Source organism: Peromyscus leucopus, chromosome 4, assembly GCF_004664715.2.
Source record: "Peromyscus leucopus breed LL Stock chromosome 4, UCI_PerLeu_2.1, whole genome shotgun sequence".
Classification (NCBI taxonomy): domain Eukaryota; kingdom Metazoa; phylum Chordata; class Mammalia; order Rodentia; family Cricetidae; genus Peromyscus; species Peromyscus leucopus.
This window is the reverse complement of record NC_051066.1, coordinates 6,433,645-6,452,735: the sequence shown is the minus strand read 5'-3', so window position 1 is coordinate 6,452,735 and position 19,091 is coordinate 6,433,645. Positions and strand designations below refer to the sequence as shown.

Here is a 19,091-nt window from a genome sequence, read left to right as displayed (position 1 = left end):
TCCACCCGCCTCTGCCTCCCAAGGGCTGGGATTAAAGACGTGTGCCGCTACTGCCTGGCTTAGTCACTGGTATTTTGAAAGAGGATCTTTCTATGTATCTCGGACTGGCCTCAAACTTGCTGTGCAGCTTACTTAGGCTGACCTCAAACTCGTACAGCTTATTTATGTGTGTTTTCTTGCATGAGTTTATGTGTCTCATGTGAGTGTAGGAGCCCGTGGAAGTCCAAAGAGGTAGTCAGATACCCTGGAACTGGAGTTACAGACATTGGAGCCACCTAACGTAGGTGCTGGGACCTGAACCCGCGTCCTCTGCTCTTAACCCTGTGCCATCTCCCCAGCCCCATTGCCTCCACCTCTCGACCTCCCTCCCTTCTTCCCCAGGGCAGGGATATTAGGCATGCACCACTCACTACGCTCTGCTTCACACACGGCATCTCGCGCAGGAAGTCTAGCAAATGAGCGTTTACCACAGCAGCTGAATGACTGGTGAGTGACTGAAAAGCATGACTGAGGGCCTGCATCATCTCAGTCCTTTCCCAACCTACCTCCTGCGGTGGTGACAAGTTCCAGAGACAGGTGCTGACTTAAAGGTAACTGTTAGGAGGCTCATTTGCTGAGGTCAGAGTTTAGTGAGAGCGGCTAATAACGGGGTGGAATGCACAGCAGTGTTGAGCCAAGAGCTGCAAGCAAGCAGCAACTAGCCAGCCCTGGTCGCACACACAGGGCATATCTGAACCAAGGCAGTCCAAGCTGACTGGTCTACTCGGCCTCCTCTACCAGCTTGGGAGGTCCAGAAACTGAAACATTTTCTTCTGGTGCTAGCGACCCACCCATGCCCAGCCCTGCAGTCCAAGTACCCAAAGTCCGAGGGCCCGGCTTTTCATTTCAGATAATCTTTTGCAAACTGTAAAGAGCCATTCCTGCTCGGCTCGGTCCGGCAAGCCGCCCTCGGAATGAAATGCCCACAGGCCTCGCCTGAGGAATGACCTCCTGGCGCTGAGGCCCCGATATCCCTTTCCTTCCCATGGTCCTCTGTCCTCCGCCCGTCTTTGTCCATCTCCCCTCCCCATCTGCCTCTATCTATTGTGCAAGATGGGCTGGCACACCTTCTGGGGCAGGTCCGATCAAGGCCAAGGGATTTCCCCAGTGCGGGCAGCTGCGGGCGAGATTGGGGGCGGGGGGCAAGAAGAGAGGAGCTGGAGGAATGCTGGATTCCCGCACGTCCGTCCAGGCGACCCTTTGCAGTCCCTGCATCCTCCTCGGCGTGAGGAGGGAGGGGAGACGCTCTGGCTGCAGTCCCCAGGGCGCCCCGTTTTCTGAGATGCCCCCAGCAGCCTCTTCTTCTCTGCTATCTGAATTTGACGCACACCCGGCGCGTCCGTCCCGGGTCTCCCTTCCGGGGATCTTCTCTTTGTCTAAGTCTCCCTTCTGTCTAGAGGTCCCCGCCCGCCCCCGGACCGGAGAGGAGGGCGTGGCTCTGCCGGGGGCGTGGCCTGGCCTGGCGGGGCGGGGCGGGGCGGGCAGCGGGGCCTGGGCGCCGGCTGGAGAGGCGGCAGCGGCCGGCGGGACGGACGCGGCGGGGATCGCGGTGGGAGCGGAGCGGAGCCCGGGCGGCTGCGGGGCTGCGGGGCTGCAGAGCTGCGGGAGCGGGGCCTGCGCACTCCATGGCGCCAGCGGCGTCCGTCTGAGTAGCGGGGGCGGATCCGGCCGCGGCTTCTCCTCGCCATGGGAGACGTGCTGTCCACACACCTGGATGACGCGCGGCGCCAGCACATCGCAGGTGAGGACCGCTCAGCGCCGCCGGCCTGGGGCTCCGCCGGGCACCCCGGGCCACGCCTCCGTCCTCGCGGGGCCGGGGAGGGGGTCTCCGAGCGCCAAGGCCCGGGGCGGGGCGGGAGCCGGCCAGACCCTTACCCTTCCTCCGAACTTGTTCCCTCCCAGTCTGGGCGGCCCTTCCAGGCCCTTAGGTGTGCCCTCTTCTCCCTTTGAGGAGCCCGAGACCCCGTTTCTCTGCTGGAACGTGCTTCTCTTGGAGCCCCTTCGGCCAAAACCCCGCACCTATACCCTAGATCGCGTGGCGGAGGGGTCGCACCCTCGTCTCCCCAGCAAGGTTCCCAGTCTACCCTCTGTTCCGGACTCTGCCACACACAGACAGAGCTTCCCGACTTCCCCGCTCAGCTGACCTGTCCCAGCCCCCCGTACACGTGGCTGAAGCTTACGGGGGATGGGCCCTTGGAGGGCCTGGGACCGCACGTGAAGAGTGGGGCTAAGGAGAGATGGGGTGCCCTAGAGGGGGCGGGTCCCTGGCCTGTTGAGTTGGCTCCAGCTCAGCAGAGTGCTGGCACTACTACAGCTTAGGGGGGCTGTTCGTGGCCAGAGCTGGCTACTTCAGGGCCAGTGTCCGGCCTCCCGGTACTGTCCTTCAGCCAGCCAGGCGCCCAACCTGTCACGGCATGGTGGACACTTCTCAAGAAGGAGTTGCTCCCAAGTCTGTGGAGGATTTCAGGATCCTGGGTTCATTATGGAGAATGAGAAATGGGACGAGAATCTCAGGCCGCCCCAAAACTCAGCTTGTATTGACCACACAGGCAGGTCAGGCCTGGCGGTTCTGGATGTAATTTCAGCATTTTTGCTCAGGTGTGTGATCTTGAACCAGTCTCTTTAATGTCCTAGAGCCTCCGTGTTATCTTAGAAAGGGGTCGGTGTTGACTTCTTAGTGAACATGGCTTAGTACAGGGCATGGGGGGGGGGCACTGAGACTCCGTGTGCCAGCAGTGGGGTTTATCAGAGAACATGTCTCCCTGTGGTGTGGTGTCCCCTACATGTCTTCGTGTCCTGTTGAGCGCTTGCTTACCCCACATTCTCTTGACAGCAGGGACCCTTTGAGAGCAAGGACAGGTGTCCCTTACGATCCCCACCTCCCTCTGTCTACTCTAGCAGGGCACAGGGAAGGTGCCCGAGAAGGACTGCCCAGTGACTGGGCCTGAGCGGGTGGCCTGAGCTTCCCCTTGTGCCAGGCCTGGAGTTGGGCACAGGGAATGGTGATTTAGATCATTTCTCACCTCTGAACAGTTGGGGGTTGAGTCCTGGAAGCCCTCCTCCTTATAGGACAAGGCCTGGGCTCAGGAAGGGCTGGGCGGGGTCTTCCTGTCCCTTCCCTGTTGGTGGGAACCTCCTGGGTTCTGTAACAGTCCCTCCATTCAGGACCTCCTCTCAGGGCTCTCAGCAAGCATGGGTGGGGTGTGCCCTACTTCAGCGGGTTTTTTCCTTTCCCCACACCTTCCCAAGTCGTGGGCTGAGAACCCACCCCTGCCCTATTGGCCAATTCCTGAATCCTGAGCCAGGGAAGGTAAAGTGGCCCTTTCTGGAGAGGGCCGAGTTTGTTTTGTGATATGGGCTGGAGAAAGGAGGTTGTGCCCACTCAGAACCTGCTTGCCTCTCCTCCTGACACTTAAGTGCTATTAATAACCCCCTTCAGATGCCTTAGATTCCATGGCACGCTCACCTGGGGGGGGGGTGCTCCTGAAGCGCTATGGTGGGGGGACGCAAGAAGGCAGTCCAACAGAGAGAAAGAGAATTTCCTTAGGAATCTGGTGGAGGGAAACGGGGTTGTGTCTTCGCCACCTCCAGCCACCCATTCCCTCTCCTTGCCCCACCTAGCAGGTACCGGAGCACTTCCGGAGCAGATGATTAAGATTCCAGAGTCCTCCCTCCCTGTTGAAGTGTCAGCTGTGGGAACACCCCTTCCCACAGGCCTAAGCTCCCAGGCCTGTTGGGTGCTGCGTCTTGGCTGGCGGCCTCGTCCCTCCCCTAGCAGGTGAGCAGGTGAATGCAGTCTGCAAGTCCTGGCAAAGGTCAGGCGTGCTTAGCCAGGGTGCCGTCTTGCAGCCCCGGCACCTTTCATCCTGCGATTTCAAAGCCTCTGGCAAGCAGAGGCTTGTTCCTACCCAGTGCTGGTGATGCTGGTAGCAGGGTGGTTTGTGCACACTGAGTGCAGGATGGGCCTGAGAGCTAGGAAGCCGTTGTCACCTCGGGGCTGCTTATTTTCCCTAGGTGTCAGTTTCCCTAGATATGAACAGAATGGGGTATGGCACATGGTGGCTGAAGTCCCTTCTAGTTGCTATGAGGGCCTAACAGGACTAAAATTCCCTACAAACCTTGACTGGAGCTAAGTCTCAACTCAGACTACGCGGTGTTAAGTGGCTGACCTTGGGCCAGCATCTCTAGCTCCTTTTTTTAAAAAAAACATGTGTGAGTGTTTTGCTCTTGTTTTGTCCGTACACTGAATGTGTTCCTGGTGAGAGGATGGGCATCAGGTTCCCCGGAGCTGGAGTTAACAGATGGCGCTGGGAACCGAGCCCACAACCTTCATGGACAAGTGCTTAACTGAGCCGTCTCCGCAGCCCTCTCCTGCCTCTGTAAGCCCTCCACCACTGGGCTATATCTCAAGTCTTTTTTTTTTTTTAATTATTACTTATTTTTGAGACAGTTTTACTAAGTTGCCTAGGCTGCCTTGAACTCAGTTTGTAGCCCAGGCAGGACTTGACACTAAGCTCCTTTTGTTTCTCAACTCCTGACTAGCTGGGATTCCAGGCCTGTGCCGCCAGACCCCTCCACCCCACCCCACCGCCTCTTCTGAGGATCGAATCTCAGTTTTCTTATCAGTAATATGGGAATGACAATGGTAGCTGGGTTCTGCTGGGAGCATCTAGCGGCCTCACGCAAGATAAGGTTCTGCCCAGCCCGGTCCTTGGGCAGCAAACGTCGTATTATTGAGATAGCTCTTGGGTTTCCGTAATTGGGTTCCCTCTAATGTCGGAGTTCAAAGGGGTGGGTGAGGTTTGTCCTGTCTCTGGAAGCAGAATGGCCAGTTCCCTGGATCTGAAGATAAACCGAGGTTTTCCAAAGCTTTGATTCCTGCCTTTCTTCACTGGGGCAGGTGTGTGTGGTGGACGTGGGCTGTTTGGTGGAGGTTGAGAGATTAGTGACAGGGACAGTAAGGTGTGTGGAAGGCGCCAGAAGATAGACTGACGACTGCGTTCTGCCAGACCATCCTTTCCATGAGATAGAGGACAGGACTCATGTGAGTTCTGAGCCCTTTGAGGGATTTTATGCAAATGGCTGGAGCCCCAGAATCCCAGAGGCTAAGGGTGAGGGGTGGGGACTGAAACCTGAGCTGCCCGTGAGAGCTGGCATTGGCTGTGATGGGGAAATCCCTTCTCCAGGACATCTTCCACTATTGGGGTTCACCCCTCAGTAAAAGTGCAAGTGCTGTCCCCCAGAGGGCAGACTGTGCAGTACTAATGCTCCCGTGGGCTCCACCCACCTGCTCTGCTCTCCCTGGCCTGGCTCATTTTTTTTTTTTTTTTTTAACAACAACAGCTTTACTGAGACCCAGTCGCGCACCCTGTACCATCTCCCCACAGAGAATGGTTTTTAGTGTATTGACTGAAGTGTGCAAGCATCTTCCCACGTAGTCTGGGAGCATTTCAGCCTGCTTGAAATAAACCCTGAACCCATCGGTAGCCACCCCATCCCACCCTCCTGTCCTCTCAACTCTAGGCACCCTTCGTCAGATTGCCAAAGCAGCATGTGCCCGGGCGCTTTAGGAGGGGAAGTGTAAAAACCAGGTCTTCTTTCTTTCTTGGATATCACTCCTCAGAAGAAATCACTCATCTGGTCACCTCTCCTGTATAGGTTCACACCTATAGCTGGTCTTTTCTTCCACTCCAAGTGCCATTCTGTGCCTGGGGCGGTGGTATTTGTCCAGAGCCTGGTCATGGCTGCTTGGGTTTTTACTGGCATCTTGCTAGACTGCATTGTGCTGCTTAAACCTCCCTGTATACATCATGTGCTAGGAGCTGGTCTCAGAGGCTTCAAGGAGAACTTCTGGGAATATAAATACATCCATCCATAGCCTTTGGAAGGTGGCAAACATTTCCTACCCCTCTGCCAAGACCTGCTTGATTATTGAGGTTATCGTCCTTTCTGATAACTGGCTATGAAAAAGGGTTCATGTTTATTTGTCAAGAAAAGCAAATAATATCTGTTTGCAAGTTGATCCTGGCGCCCTCCACGCCACTCCCCTTCGGAAAGTGGCTGCAGGTGCAGGAGTGAAGGATGTGGTGGTGCCCAATCGTCATCCAGGGCTTTGCCAAGAGACTCGGCGGGCCGGATGCTTGATCCAGGCCTGGGTCAGCCTCTGGGGGTGAAGCTGTCTGGGGACTCTGCCGTCTCTTGTGTTGGGTCTTACATAATGTGCTTTTGTTGGCTTTGACCCTGCCCTCCCCTCCCCCCGGCCTCCTCTAGTCTTCTGTTTGGTCCTCTCCCACCCTTTAGCCTGTGCTCTGGCCTCCTGGGGGCCTCCCACCTCACCCTCCAGGCCTTCCCACACAGGCTGCCAAAAGAGACCTTTCTAATCCCAAACTGGGCCACAGCCCGCCCTCCCTGCCTCCTGCCGCCTAAGGAATGAAGCTGAAAGACAAGACGGGCGGCTGGCCCGCCCCGCCTGCCCGTGATGCCCTTTTGTAGCGGTTCCCGCCTGGCCCTGTTTGTGGTCATAGGTTGCTGGGACTGGGACTCAACGCTGTGTGTCTTGCTTCTTTTTCTAAACCGTCTGCAATAAACATCTTTTCCAAAGTCTGTATGTCCTTCCAGGTGAGGACGAGTCTTAGCCTTTCTCCAAGTGTTGGCCTTTGGGCTGTTCCCGCAGTGTTGGTTTTTGGAGCACAGTCTGCTCTGTAGGGCTCCTCTGTGGCTGTGTTTGGCTTTCCTGCTGAAGACAGACTCATCTTGCAGTCATACTCACCCCTACCCTGCCCGCTTTTTATTCATCCGGACATGTCCAGGAAGGTTCCCTCTTGGGAGCCCAGGGGACCTCTGAGCATCGTTAGATGCTAGTGCCCTTGAAGGGACAGCCCGGGAGTTGTTAGTGAGGACTGAAGTCCGTGGCCTTGGGGTATGTGGCCCCAGGAACCGCGCTCCTGGCCTGCTGCCCACAGGGACTGGTCCGTTTCCTGTCTGAGAATGGCGGGCGATAGTGAAGGGAGGGGCGGTTCTCGGGCTGCGAAGGCTGAAATAGTTTTTTTTTTTTTTTTTTTTTTTTTTTTTAAGATATAGCCTTTATAATCCAGGCTGTCCTCAAACTCACTGGGTAGCTGAGGATGACCTTGTACCTCTTGAGTGTTAAGATTTTAGGCAGGGATCAAACCCAGGGCCTCAGGTATGCTAGGAAAGAGCTCCACCAACTGAGCCACAGTCCAGCCCAAATCTTTTAATTGAGCATTACTCTGCCCCATGCCATCCTCTGCCTGGATTATCTCACAGAATTACCTCCATGGCAGGCAGGAAACAGGGAGAGCAAGGCCTCAGAGGCTAAGACCAAACCCCACTGAGACTGCAGAGCTTTGATGGGCAGGGGACAGTGTGGGAAAGGCCCCCCGAGAGACACAGGGGCCTGAAGGGAGTGGGGGTATGCGGCCGTGGCAGAGGCTCTGGCGGGTTGCACAGATATATCCTACCCCGTAGTCATTACCCAGTCTGAGTCTCCCAGTCTCTCTCTGAGCACCCACCCCTCTGCCCCACCCCCTCCCCAGGCAGAGATCTTGACTCACTGTACACTGTGGCAGAAGCACCCTCCTGCGGTTACAGATTCCTGCGCTGCCTTTTCCGTCCCCAGCCCCACCCCCATCCACTTCCCTGCCTGTGGAAGCAGGGCGTTCTGAAGCCTGAGTGGGGAGCAAAGCCACGCTCTAGGTGGAGTTTCAGGGCCTGAGTCACTGAGCAGGCTTGATGGCGAAAGGGGGAGAACCGGAAGTGCTGCCTGTGTGGTGCCCCGCCCACTCGGGGCCCCGCCCACTCGGGACCCGGCCCCATTAGGAAATGTGCTGCCACAGTGGACAGTGAATGGGAAGCAGGCATCTGAGGGGGTACCTAGAACAAGGCTGTGTGTGTGTGTGCGTGTGTGGTTTGGACCCAGGTCTTGACTCTGTCTCTAGATGATTTTGTGTCTCTGGGCACATGGTCTCTGAGCCTCAGGGTTCTCTGTAAAAGATGGAGGTTGTTTTGCCATCCCAGTGCAGTTGGGAGGATCCAGGGTGGTAATCTTTGGATAGCGTGAGTGGATGGTGACAGTGCAGCGAAGGACAGCTATTTTATTTTGTTTTGAGACGGTCTCATGTATCCGAGGCTGGTCTCGAACTTGCTCTGTAGCCCGTGGTCCTCCTCTCTCCACCATGCGCAGGCACCACAAGTGTCTGACACTGTGCCCTGTTTGTGTGGTGCCTACCGGGCTTTCTCAGGGCCTGCTGTGTGCTCGGCAAGCACCGACTGCTGCGCTATGCCCCATCTTGAATGATAGATTTATTTTTGTTTGTTTGGGTTTTGGTTTTTGATTTTGTGAGACAGGCTTTCCTGTTGTAGCCCTGGCTGTCCTGGAACTTGCTCTGTAGACCAGGCTGGCCTCAGACTCAGACATCCACCTGCCTCTGCCTCCTGAGTGCTGGGATCAAAGGTGTGCACACCCCCACCGGCTTTTACATTTTTTTTTTTATTGTCTGTGTATGAGTGATGTAAGTGTGTGGGGCGTGTGTGCCATGGTGCACATTTGCAGGCCAGAGGATACCTCTGTGGTTCTCTCCTTCCACCTTACATGGCTTCTGGGGGATCAAACTCTGTCACGTTTACATGAAAAGGGCTTGTAAACCATCTGGGCTTGGGGCTGGAGAGATGGCTCAGTAGTTAAAGAGCACTGACTGCTTTCCCGGTTCAGGGTTCAATTCCCAGCACCCACATGGCAGGGGTCACAAATAAAAATTAAAACAAATGTCCGGGCTTGCTGATTCATCTGCCCCCTCACGTGTGGCCAGCCTTGTATTCCAGGAAGCAGGCATGTCCCAGCCTGAGCAGCACCAGCCTTGGTTCAGGATGCTGAGCTATTCAGCTTCTATGTGCAGAGCTGTGAGGGGCTGTGGTTCCCAGCATCGTCCACTCAGTGTCTGCCATGAGTTGGGACACAGAAGATAAAAGCACTGTGTGTCCAGAATTAGATCTGTGAATCTGAACCTGGTCCTGTCGACTGTTTGCTGTGTGATCCTGGCCAGGGGCTGTGCCTCTCTGATTGGTCTCCTCATTTGTGACCTTAAGATCAACATCCTCTTTTGGGAAGTCTCTGCCTTTGAAAACCCTTTCCCAGGGCTCTCAAAGCCCTAACAGGTGGGTTACTGTGTGGAAATAGAGGTCCACGCCTCTGAGACCTTCTACAGAGATGTGCTCTGGCCCCTGACATACTAGGTCATTCTTTTATTCACTCAGTCAATAGTTATGGAATTTCATCTGGGTTTAAGAGTGCATGCCTGTAATCCCAGCACTCAGGAGGTTGGAGAAGGAAGGTCAGGAGTTCAGATCATCCTAGGCTCCATATCCAGTTGGATGCCAGCCTGGGTTACATGAGACCCTGTCTCAAAGCCATAGTGAAGTGGTAGTTATGAGGACCTGTGCATGGTCCAGCAGGGAAATGCCCGTTGTGCAGACCTAACTCCTGAGTTCAGTCCTCAGAACCTGTGGTAGAAGGAAGGAATGATTCTGTGAAGTTGTTCTCCACACATGTGCCGTGATACTCTTGAGGGCGTCCACCCCCAAATACACACATGCAATTAAAAAAAATAGTTCTGGCATTTCAAACCCAGTGTCAGAGTGCTCACTTAAAAAGGAAGGCGAGACAGTTACAAAGCCCTTCCTGTGCCGGGGACAGGCTGATCATAATTTCTCAGTGGTCGTCCTTTGCTTGCAGCTTCCTGGCTGGCTGTGTTCTCTCAAGGGAAGGTGGGGGAGTGTGGGGTGGAAGGAGCCATAAGGGTTGGCCTTGAAGAGGAGGGACCTTGTCCTGAGAGACCTGGGGAAGCCTTGGCTTATTTCCAGGTGGAGATGACAGCCAGTTGCTGTGGTGGGCTGAGCATGGTGTGGATGGTGAGGGGTGTGCCCAGGTAGGGGTGGAGTGTCCAAGGCTTCAGTGACAAGTGGCGGGAGCTATCTGAGGTGCACCGGTTTTGGCCCTGCGGGGTTGACGGAACCCCACAGGGCTGGCAGATTCTGCACATTCTTGGATGGAGCATGACCTCCCTCAGCCTCTGCTTTTACCCTTCTGACGTCAGGAGGCTCACTCTCCTCCCTGACAACTGCAAGTCTGAGAAGTGGGCTTCATAGCCTCCGGCCATACTGGGTCACCAGGTGGGTTGGATTGGTGAGACTGTGGCAGGGTTTCCTGGTGTCTCAGCAACAGCTGCTATAATGTTCATGGAAGGACTCAGGAAGTCCCTTCTCTCATGAGGAAGTGCAGGGCTGGGGGCCAATGAGATGGCTCAGCAGGTAAAGGAATCTGTCACCAAGACTGAGGACCTAACTGGTCCCTGCAGCCCACACACTGGAAGGAAAGAACCAGCTGCTGTACATTGTCCCCTGACTTCCACACATGTGTAGTGGTGTGTGTGTCCCCTCCCCCAGACACACACAATAAATAAGATTTAAAAAGAAATCAAAATAAGAAAGCTGGGAAAGGATCTCTGTGCAGGGCTGGGTGCTCTGACAGGTACCTGAGCATCCAGGAGGAAGAAGACTACATTGTGACTTGTAAAGTGTGACCCCACTTTCCTCCTCTCTCTGCAGGGTATAGGCCGGGAAGTAGGCCACACAGTCTGAATGCCAAGGGACTCTGGCGAGTCCTTCCTCTTGTCTGTGCCCCATCTGGGACCCTTCCTCTCTTGCCGCTCTTAACCAGGGGTCACTGGGCTGGCATGAGGAGCCCAGCTGTATCAATCCAAGTCCAGAATAGCCATGGTGGATGTTTATTGCACAAAGATCTTGCTGAAGGGGGTAGAGGTTGTTCTCAAAGCTGTCTTGGACCCAGTGTAAGCCACATGCCGGGGTAAAGCTGTGACATAAGCCTTGATTTTGGGGAACTCTTGAAGGTGCCGGCCAGTTGTGGTCTGTAGGACAGAGACAGTGGATGTTTATGGTTTCCTAAGCGCATGCTGGCTTAGAACACTCCGCCAGCCTTGTTCAGGAGGTCCTGTGTCTGGCTGTGGCAGGGTGGCAGCAGCAGGCTTCTGCAGGGACAAAACTGTGTGGCTTTGGTCGTGGTACTCTCCTTGAAGCGTCAGGTGACAGTAAGGTGGGGACAGTGACCCCATTTCTTGCCTCTGGAACCTTGTCTAAAGGTTCTGAGAGATGCCCTGTAGAGATCTTGGCCTAGGCTAGGTGGGTCCTTGCCAGCCTTACCTGATGACTTTGAACTTCTGATTATTGTGCTGGGGTTACAGGCATGTGCCACACATGCAGTTTTGTGTGGTGCTGGGGACTGAACTCCGGGCCATGCGCATGCAGTGCAGACATTCTACCAACCGAGGGTTTGTTTTGAGACAGAGTCTCACCAGGTAGTCCAGGCTGGCCTTGAACTTGCAGCAAACTGCCTCAGCTTGCCTTAACGCTCCAAATCCTGACATTTACACATTATGTGTCTTCATAGCTGGGGTGTGTGTGTGTGTGTTCTCTGTTTAGCCGAGCTGAAACTCACTATGTAGACCAGGCTATCCTTTAAATCACAGAGATGTGCCTCTGCCTTTGCCTCCTGTGTGTGTACATTAAAGGCTTGAACCACCACGCCCAGTTGTGATTTTTTTTTTTTAAAAGACGGGGTTTCTCTGTGTAGCCCTGGCTGTCCTGGAACTCATTCTGTAGACCAGGCTGGCCTCGAACTCAGAGATCCGCCTGCCTCTGCTGGAATTAAAGGCATGTGCCACCACCCAGCTAGGGCAGTTCTTTGGAATGTGAAGGGTGTGGGGAGAGTGAGAGCAAAGGGTGTGGACCCGGGCTTAAGCTTTGGGATCCATAGTCTGTTTACAGGTGACTGGCCTCAGAGTCCCTATGTTGGCCTTGAAGTTTTTTTTCCTCTGGCCTGGACACTTCTGCCTCTCAGGTGGGACGATTGAAATGATCTAAATGTCAGGAGGCTAGGAGGGTCACAAGGTCAAGGCAACCTGGAGCACATAGGAGACCCTGTCAGAGAGAGGAAGGAAGGGAGGAAGGAAGGAAGGAAGGAAGGAAAGAAGGAAGGAAGGAGGGAGGAAGGAAGGAAGGAAGAAGGAAGGAGAGATAGACAGACAGACAGCTCGATCGATCTAACTGATCTTGTTTTTCATTTCGTCACTGAGTAGACCGAGGCCTGAGAGTGGAAAGGAAGAGCCCAAATCCAGAGGCTGCAGAGCTGGCCGGGACTCCTGACTGCCCTCCCCACAAGGAGCAGCTTAGACTCAGCCAGGGAAGGGTGACTGGGCTGGGCCAGGCTGCAGAGGGTATAATTTTGAAAACTGAGTAAACAAACAAGTCCTCAGTGAGCAAGGCAGGCCCTGGGCAGCATCACAGACGGGCCTGTGTTTCAGGACAGCCCAGGCTTGTCCACTCACAGACAGAAAACTGTGTCTGGTTAAAAATAGCCAAAGCCCTGATCTCCTCCCACCCCCACCCTGTATTTAAGGCTGCCAGGAAAAGGGGAGGGGGCACTGACCCTCCTTGTGGGGAATTGGGCCCAGTCCCCAGGGAATGACTGTAGGACAATCTCCAGGCTCTGCTCAGGATAGTCACTGTATGTCTCTGGGCCTCAGTTTCCCCTTCTTTAGAGTGATGGTGATCCCATTCCATGGTGACAAGCTGAGCAGATGGTGTGAGTCCAGTGGGTGAACAGAGCAGGCCCTTTGTCTGTCTGGTCTGGCTCCTGCTGGGACCTCAGAAGTTAGTCCTTTAGTCTTGGCCTGAGCACTCAGCAAAGGGGTTATTTTCTTAGCGGCCTAGGACCCCTTCACCTTCTAGTCGAGGCTGTTGCAGACTGCACAGCTCAGCTTTTCTGTTTTCCGTGGAAACTGTCATGGAATCCAGGACTAGCTGCTTGGGGTCTTGCCCTGCTGGCCTGGGCCCCTCCACTCCCACATGGGGCTCAGCAGACTTCCTGGGTAGTTAGGGGCTGTCCTCCACCCACCCCCCCCAGTCACATGGAGAGCTCTTAAGAGGCCAGTTTAGTGTATCAGCAATTAGATGTACTCAGAACTGTGTGTAGCCTTGGGTGACATCTGCCTCCTCCATGCTGCGCTTCATTTCCCGCTATGTGCCGACACCTGCAGGCCCTTCCAGGCTCATCTGGACCTCCGAGTCATGTTATAAATACCGAAAGACATTACAGGACTCTCAGCCTCATTCTGTAGCCTCTGTGCTGGGGGGCAGGGAGAGGGGTTTGGTTGCCCAGGTGACCATCCTTACTAACATATTTGTAACAGCTGAGGGTTGATGCCCCTGGGCTTCCTTGGTTGGTTTTGTGTCAACTTGAGACAAGCTAGAATCATCAGAGAGGAAGGAAGGAACCTCAGTTGAGGAAATGCCTCATGAGGTCCAAATGTAAGGCATTTTCTTAATTAGTGATCAATGCAGGAGGGCCCAGCCCATGGTGGGTGGGGCCGTCCCTGGGCTACTGGTCCTGGGTCTGTAAGAAAGCAGGCTGAGCAAGCCATGGGGAACAAGCCAGTAAGCAGCACCCCTCCATGGTGATGCATCAGCTCCTGCCTCCAGGATCCTGCCCTGCTTGAGTTCCTGTCCTGACTTCCTTTGGTGATGAACAGTGGTGATATGGAAGTGTAAGCCAAATAAACCCTTTCCTCCCCAACTTGCCTTTTGATCATGGTGTTTTATCACAACCATAGAACCTCAACTAGGACAGTGGCTTTGGTGGTGACAGTCTGCTCTTCCATCTACTGCCAAGTGCCCCTCGGCTGATAGATGTTTCATTTGCTATTAACAGGATATCACTAATCCTCAATGGCTGCAAAGGTTTTGTGTGGGGCTGGCCGTCACTGTTCTGTGATGATGGACACCACGGTGCTTGATACTTAGATGTGTGGGAATGAAAAGATGCCACTTGGGGCTGGAGAGATGACTCAGTGCTTAAGCACACTTGTTGCTCCTGCAGAGGACCCAGTTTCAATTCCCAGTCCCCGTGTGGTGGCTCACAACCATCCTTAAATTCAGATCCAAGAGAACCAAAGCTCTCTTCTGACTTCTGTGGGTGTGCCCCTGTTGTGCACACATATACACGGGCAAAACTCGTGCAGACAAAATAAAAACATAGAAATAACTCACAAAAAGAGATATGCCACTTCTCAACCTTGATGCATAGGGACCTGGAACCCTCTGCATGAGGGCCTGGGGTGTGTGTGTGCACAGTGTGTGTGGGTGTGGATTTTGGGTGCTGAGGGCAGATGCAGGAGAGCATGGCCTGTGTTTCTGCCCTCTTGGAAGGAGCAGTGTGGGCCTGTATTGTCTGAGGCCACAGGCATAAGGTGCGTGCATCTGCTACAGAGGGCTTCCTTCCTCCCTGCGTGTATTCCCCGTAGTGTGACTCACAGCCTTTCAGATCTTTGTTCTTGTTCCGGAGGGTAAGGCCAGGGATTTGTTCGTGATCGGGCTGGTCCTCTCCCGGGCTCCTGACCCGTCTCTGGTCTTGGCAGAACCCTTAGTGTGACAGGCAGGGGCCAGGCAGACTCTCAGCCCCATTCTTGGTGTATACCAGGTTCAGAAGTGTGTGTTTGGCAAATGAGCTGGTGGCTGCCAAGCCCAGACACCTAGGTCTTGCCCGTGCAGAGACGTGTTCAGCTGGCTGCTGTGAAGTTGCCCTCCCGTGAGAGCTTGCTCCTGCCCATTGTCATGTGCTCTCCCGTCACAGATGAGACGTCTTCCTGGTGGTCTGGGCTCCCCTGGTGGCCTGGGCTCCCCTGGTGGTTTTAGGTCTGAGGCTAGCACTTTCACTTGCTTGGTGACTTCAGTCCTTGTTACCTATCTTAAAGAGGTAGTGATAGGGTCCCGCTGCTGGCCTCATGCAGTGCTTGGGGAGCCAGGAGCTTGTGTTCCCTGGCGGAAAGATGGAGTGCTGAAGCTGCTGTGCCATGGGAACTTTTAAAGGCCAGGCGAAATGGCGACCAGAAGAGATCAGTGGTCCCCACACTCACAGGCTTAGGGCAAAGAGACTGAGCCCTGCATAGGTACCTTAAGAGAGAGTTAGCGCTAGGTCAGCTTGTAACCAAATGGTAGCACAGAGCACTTACTAAAGCAGGGAAAGTGAAACACTGTATCAATAGGTATTATTCAATGATATAATATGTAGCCATGAAAAGGGAAAGTATAACCCCCCCCACACACACACACACACCCAGACAGGGTTTCTCTGTGCGACTCTGGCTGTCCTGGAATTCCCTCTGTAGACCAGGCTGACCTCCAACTCAGAGATCTGCCTCCCCAGTACTGGGATTAAAGGCATTAGCCACCACGCCCAGCTTAAATATAGTTTTTGTATGTCTGTATATTAGGGGTTGGGGATTTAGCTCAGTGGTAGAGCACTTCTTGCCTAGCAAGCGAAAGGCCCTGGGTTCGGACCTCAGCTCCAGAAAAAAAGAAAAAAAAAAAAAAAAAAAAAAAAAAAAAAGGGTGTATTAGCTGGGTGATGGTGGCACAGGCCTTTGATTCCAGCACTGGGCAGGCAGAGGCAAGCGGGTCTCTGCGAGCTCAATGACAGCCTGGGCTACAGATCAAGTCCCGGGTAGTCAAGGCTACACAGAGAGACCCTGTCTCAAAAAAAAAAAGTGTGTTTACAGACACACACACACACACACACACACACACACACACACACAATGGGAGGAAATGCACTGAAATATAGACAAAATTTTGAAATAGCAGGATAGTATATTATTTGAATTTTTCCTTTATTCCTGACTTTTTCTTTATATATTTAATATTTGTGTGAGTGTGTGAGTGGAACTGGATTTGTAGACCAGGCTGGCCTCACTGAGGTACATCTGCCTCTGCCTCCCCAGTGCTGAGATTAAAGGCATGTACCACCACACCCATCTCCTTCCCTGATTTTTTTTTTTTTTTTTTTTTTTTTTTAGCAGTAAATGTATCAAATTAAAAAGAATACTGTGACCCCGTTGGTTGTATTTTGGAAGGACAATTCTGTCTGATTCCAGAACTGGGGTCACCCTAATCTGACAAGAGCCAAAAGGAAGTTACAAGCACAGGGCAAGATCTGGAGAGGAGTGAGGAAGGTTCTGGAGAGAGGCTGTTCATCTGTCTGAGAAGGGCATGGTTGTTAGCTACCCTCTGTGAGCTTCATGAGGGATGCTCTGCTCGGTGCACAGTGCACACTGAACATAAGCACTTTATCTCCACTGTCGGAGCCCTTGAGGCTCTTGGGAGGAGGGATCTCTGAGATAGGACCTGAAGGATGGATGGATGGAGATGAGGTCCCCAGTCTGGTAAAGGAGATTGTGTGTTCTTGCTGGTCATAGCCATAGCCACAACTCTGAGAGTTGTTTTGCAAAGTGCCATCATGTGTTTCTGGGGCTTGGCAAGTGGAGTGATGTGCCTGCCCGGATGAGTGTCTGTGGAGAGTTCACAGAGTTGGGGAGACACTGCTTGCAGACCTGGCCTGCTGCGGTTTCCCAGTCTCTCCAGGCGCAGGAGCCCTGGACAGTGTTGGATCAGGAAGAGGAGGCAGAAGGTCTGAACTCACGTGACAGCTTTAGTTGGCATGCTGGGGTGGTGACCTTTTCTACCATTGACGTGTGACCTGGGGCTGGCCTGTTGAGCTCTAGACCTGGCCCTGTGCAGACAGGGCCCTACCTTTTAGGCAGTACTAGGACCGTCAAGCCCTTGGTTAATCTAGCCCCAGAGGCTGGGCAGGAGCTGTCCAAGAGCCAGAGTTAAGCTTTGTGGGAAAACTCAATTGTCTTCCTGTGTCTTAGGGTTTCCGGGAGAGTGAACTGTGGAGCTCTGGTGTGACCTCACCCAGTCAGAGGACAAACAAATGTGTGCTTCGAGATGGCTTAGCAGTTACAGGTGCTTGCTCTGTGAGCCTGGGGACCTGAGTTCGATCCCGGAAGCTCACAAACATGGAGAGCCAAGTGTGGTGGCACACCTTTAATCCCAGCACTTCGGAGGCAGAGGAGGTGGATCTCTGTGAGTTCAAGGCCAGCCTAGTCTACAGAGAGTTCTAGGACAGCCAGGGCTACATTCAGAGACCCTGTCTCAAACAAAAATGAATGACCTGGAAGAAGAGAATGGACACTACAAAGTTGTCCTCTGGTCTTTATACATGTTCTGTGGCACATGCATTCCCCACATACACATCATGGACACATACATACATCATGTACATACAATAATAATAAGAATAATAGTACAGTCAGCTTGTGCTAGGGTTGCTGGTGTGTTGCTGTGATCCTGGCACTGAGGAGCTGAGGCAGGAGGTTGCCGTGTGCTGGAGGCCAGCCGTCCATCCCCTGTTCCACCCTCTCCCCTCACCGGTACTTCATGGAGACTACTGTGCTCAGCCAACAGGCTCTGCATTCTGTGTGCTTTGGAGGAGGGGCGTCCCTGGAAGTAATGGGCCCAGGCTCACCATCTCCCCAGCACCAGGCGGCATGGGAGATGATGCAGGGCTATGGGCTCCAGCCCCCAGTCTGTCTGTCTGTTACCGGATGACGTGATACCCTTTTTTGTCCAGTGAAGGAGCTGGCTACCATACTAGACCCTCAAGGCCCCAGACCCTCCCATTATGACAGAAGACAATGAATGTCCTTTCCCACTACAGTGGCAGGGACTCAGCCTTAATCAAACTAACCCCAAGTTCCATCCATCCACCTAGGGTGCACCTTGTTTTAACTGTTACCAGCCCCCACTCAGGACAGAATCCTGGCCAATCGCGAATACAACTTGGCTTATTTTGTTTTGAGACAGGGTCTTCTCGTGCTGCTCAGGCTAGCCTTGAACTTGTGATCTTCCTGCCTCAGCCTCCTGTGTAGCTGGTACTATAACTGTGAGCCACCAGACCCAGCCTTCCATCTCTATGGATGCCTTATTTTTTTTTTTAAACAAATACTTTTTAAAAAAAAAAAAAAAATCTATATACTTATTACATATACAGTGTTCTGTCTGCATGTGTCTGTGCAGGCCAGAAGAGGGCGCCAGATCTCATTACAGATGGTTGTGAGCCACCATGTGGGTGCTGGGAATTGAACTCAGGACCTCTGGAAGAACAGCCAGTGTTCTTAACCTCTGAGCCATTTCTCCAGCCCCCTCTATGGATGCTTTATGCCTGACATTGCAGCCCGGGGTTGAGTTTCTTTTAGCTCAGCTGTAAGCACATGAGCGGCTTTGCACTGGCTGGCTCATCTTCCTGTGTCCCTGTTCCCTGACTTGAAGAAAGCGGCATTCCCCTGTTCTCACACTGTCTGCTGTCAGGACCTTGGCTCTGGGAGCTGCAGATAACAGCGTACGTGTGCGTGTGCGTGTGCGTGTGCGCGTGCGTGCGTGCGTGCTCGCTCGCGTGTGCGTGTGCGTGTGCGTGTGCGTGTGTGTGTGTGTGTGTGTGTGTATGTGTGTGTGCAGGCTTGTGTGGTGGGCAGGGAGGGGTCTGGCATTCCGGGGCAGCTTGGGAAGGAGCTCGACCTGGATTTGGTAAGGACAGTGGCATTGTAGGCACCCAGCAGATTTGTGGTGGGGCTTGTGTCCTGCTCAGCCTTTCCTGCCGGGCTGGGCTGGAGTAACTGGTGCCTTCAGTCCGCTGGTTCCTGCCAGGATGGCACTGCACTTACTGGGTTCTTCCTGTCAGGCGGACGGTGTCAGTTGCCCCTGGCACATCTCACTGGGGCCTTACAACTTTTGTTGTTGTCCAGACAGGGTTTTGTTATGTAGCCCAGGCTGACCTTGAATTTACAGTTTTCCTGCCTCAACTTCCTGAGTGCTGGGATTACAAGCACGCCACCACTACATCCAGCTTAGGTGGGTCTTTTATTTATTTTTTTTAATTATTATTTTTTAAACTTTTTTGAGACAGAATCTCTCTGTATGTAACTCTGGCTGTCTCAGAAATCAATATGTAGACCAGGCTGGTCTTGAACTCACAGAGATCCGCCTGCCTCTGCCTCCCCAGTGCTGGGATCGAAGGTGTGCGCCACCATACCTGGCGGACTTCTTTTACTTCTAGATCTATTTAT

The 19,091-nt window shown here is 53.6% G+C and overlaps 1 protein-coding gene across 2 annotated transcripts in view; it reads left to right on the top strand.

The window, feature by feature from the left end:
• The first annotated feature begins 464 nt into the window (after positions 1-464).
• The window catches only part of Niban2 (niban apoptosis regulator 2), a 51,852-nt gene continuing 33,225 nt past the window's right edge, over positions 465-19,091 (top strand). The window contains exon 1 of one of the 2 annotated variants that reach the window (XM_037204538.1): positions 465-486. In XM_037204538.1, the coding sequence (XP_037060433.1) occupies positions 480-486 (7 nt within the window). In that variant the 5' untranslated portion in view covers positions 465-479. Of the gene's footprint in view, positions 487-1,580; positions 1,781-19,091 lie in introns of those variants that run through there. The other variant, XM_028884754.2, reaches the window with a different exon arrangement.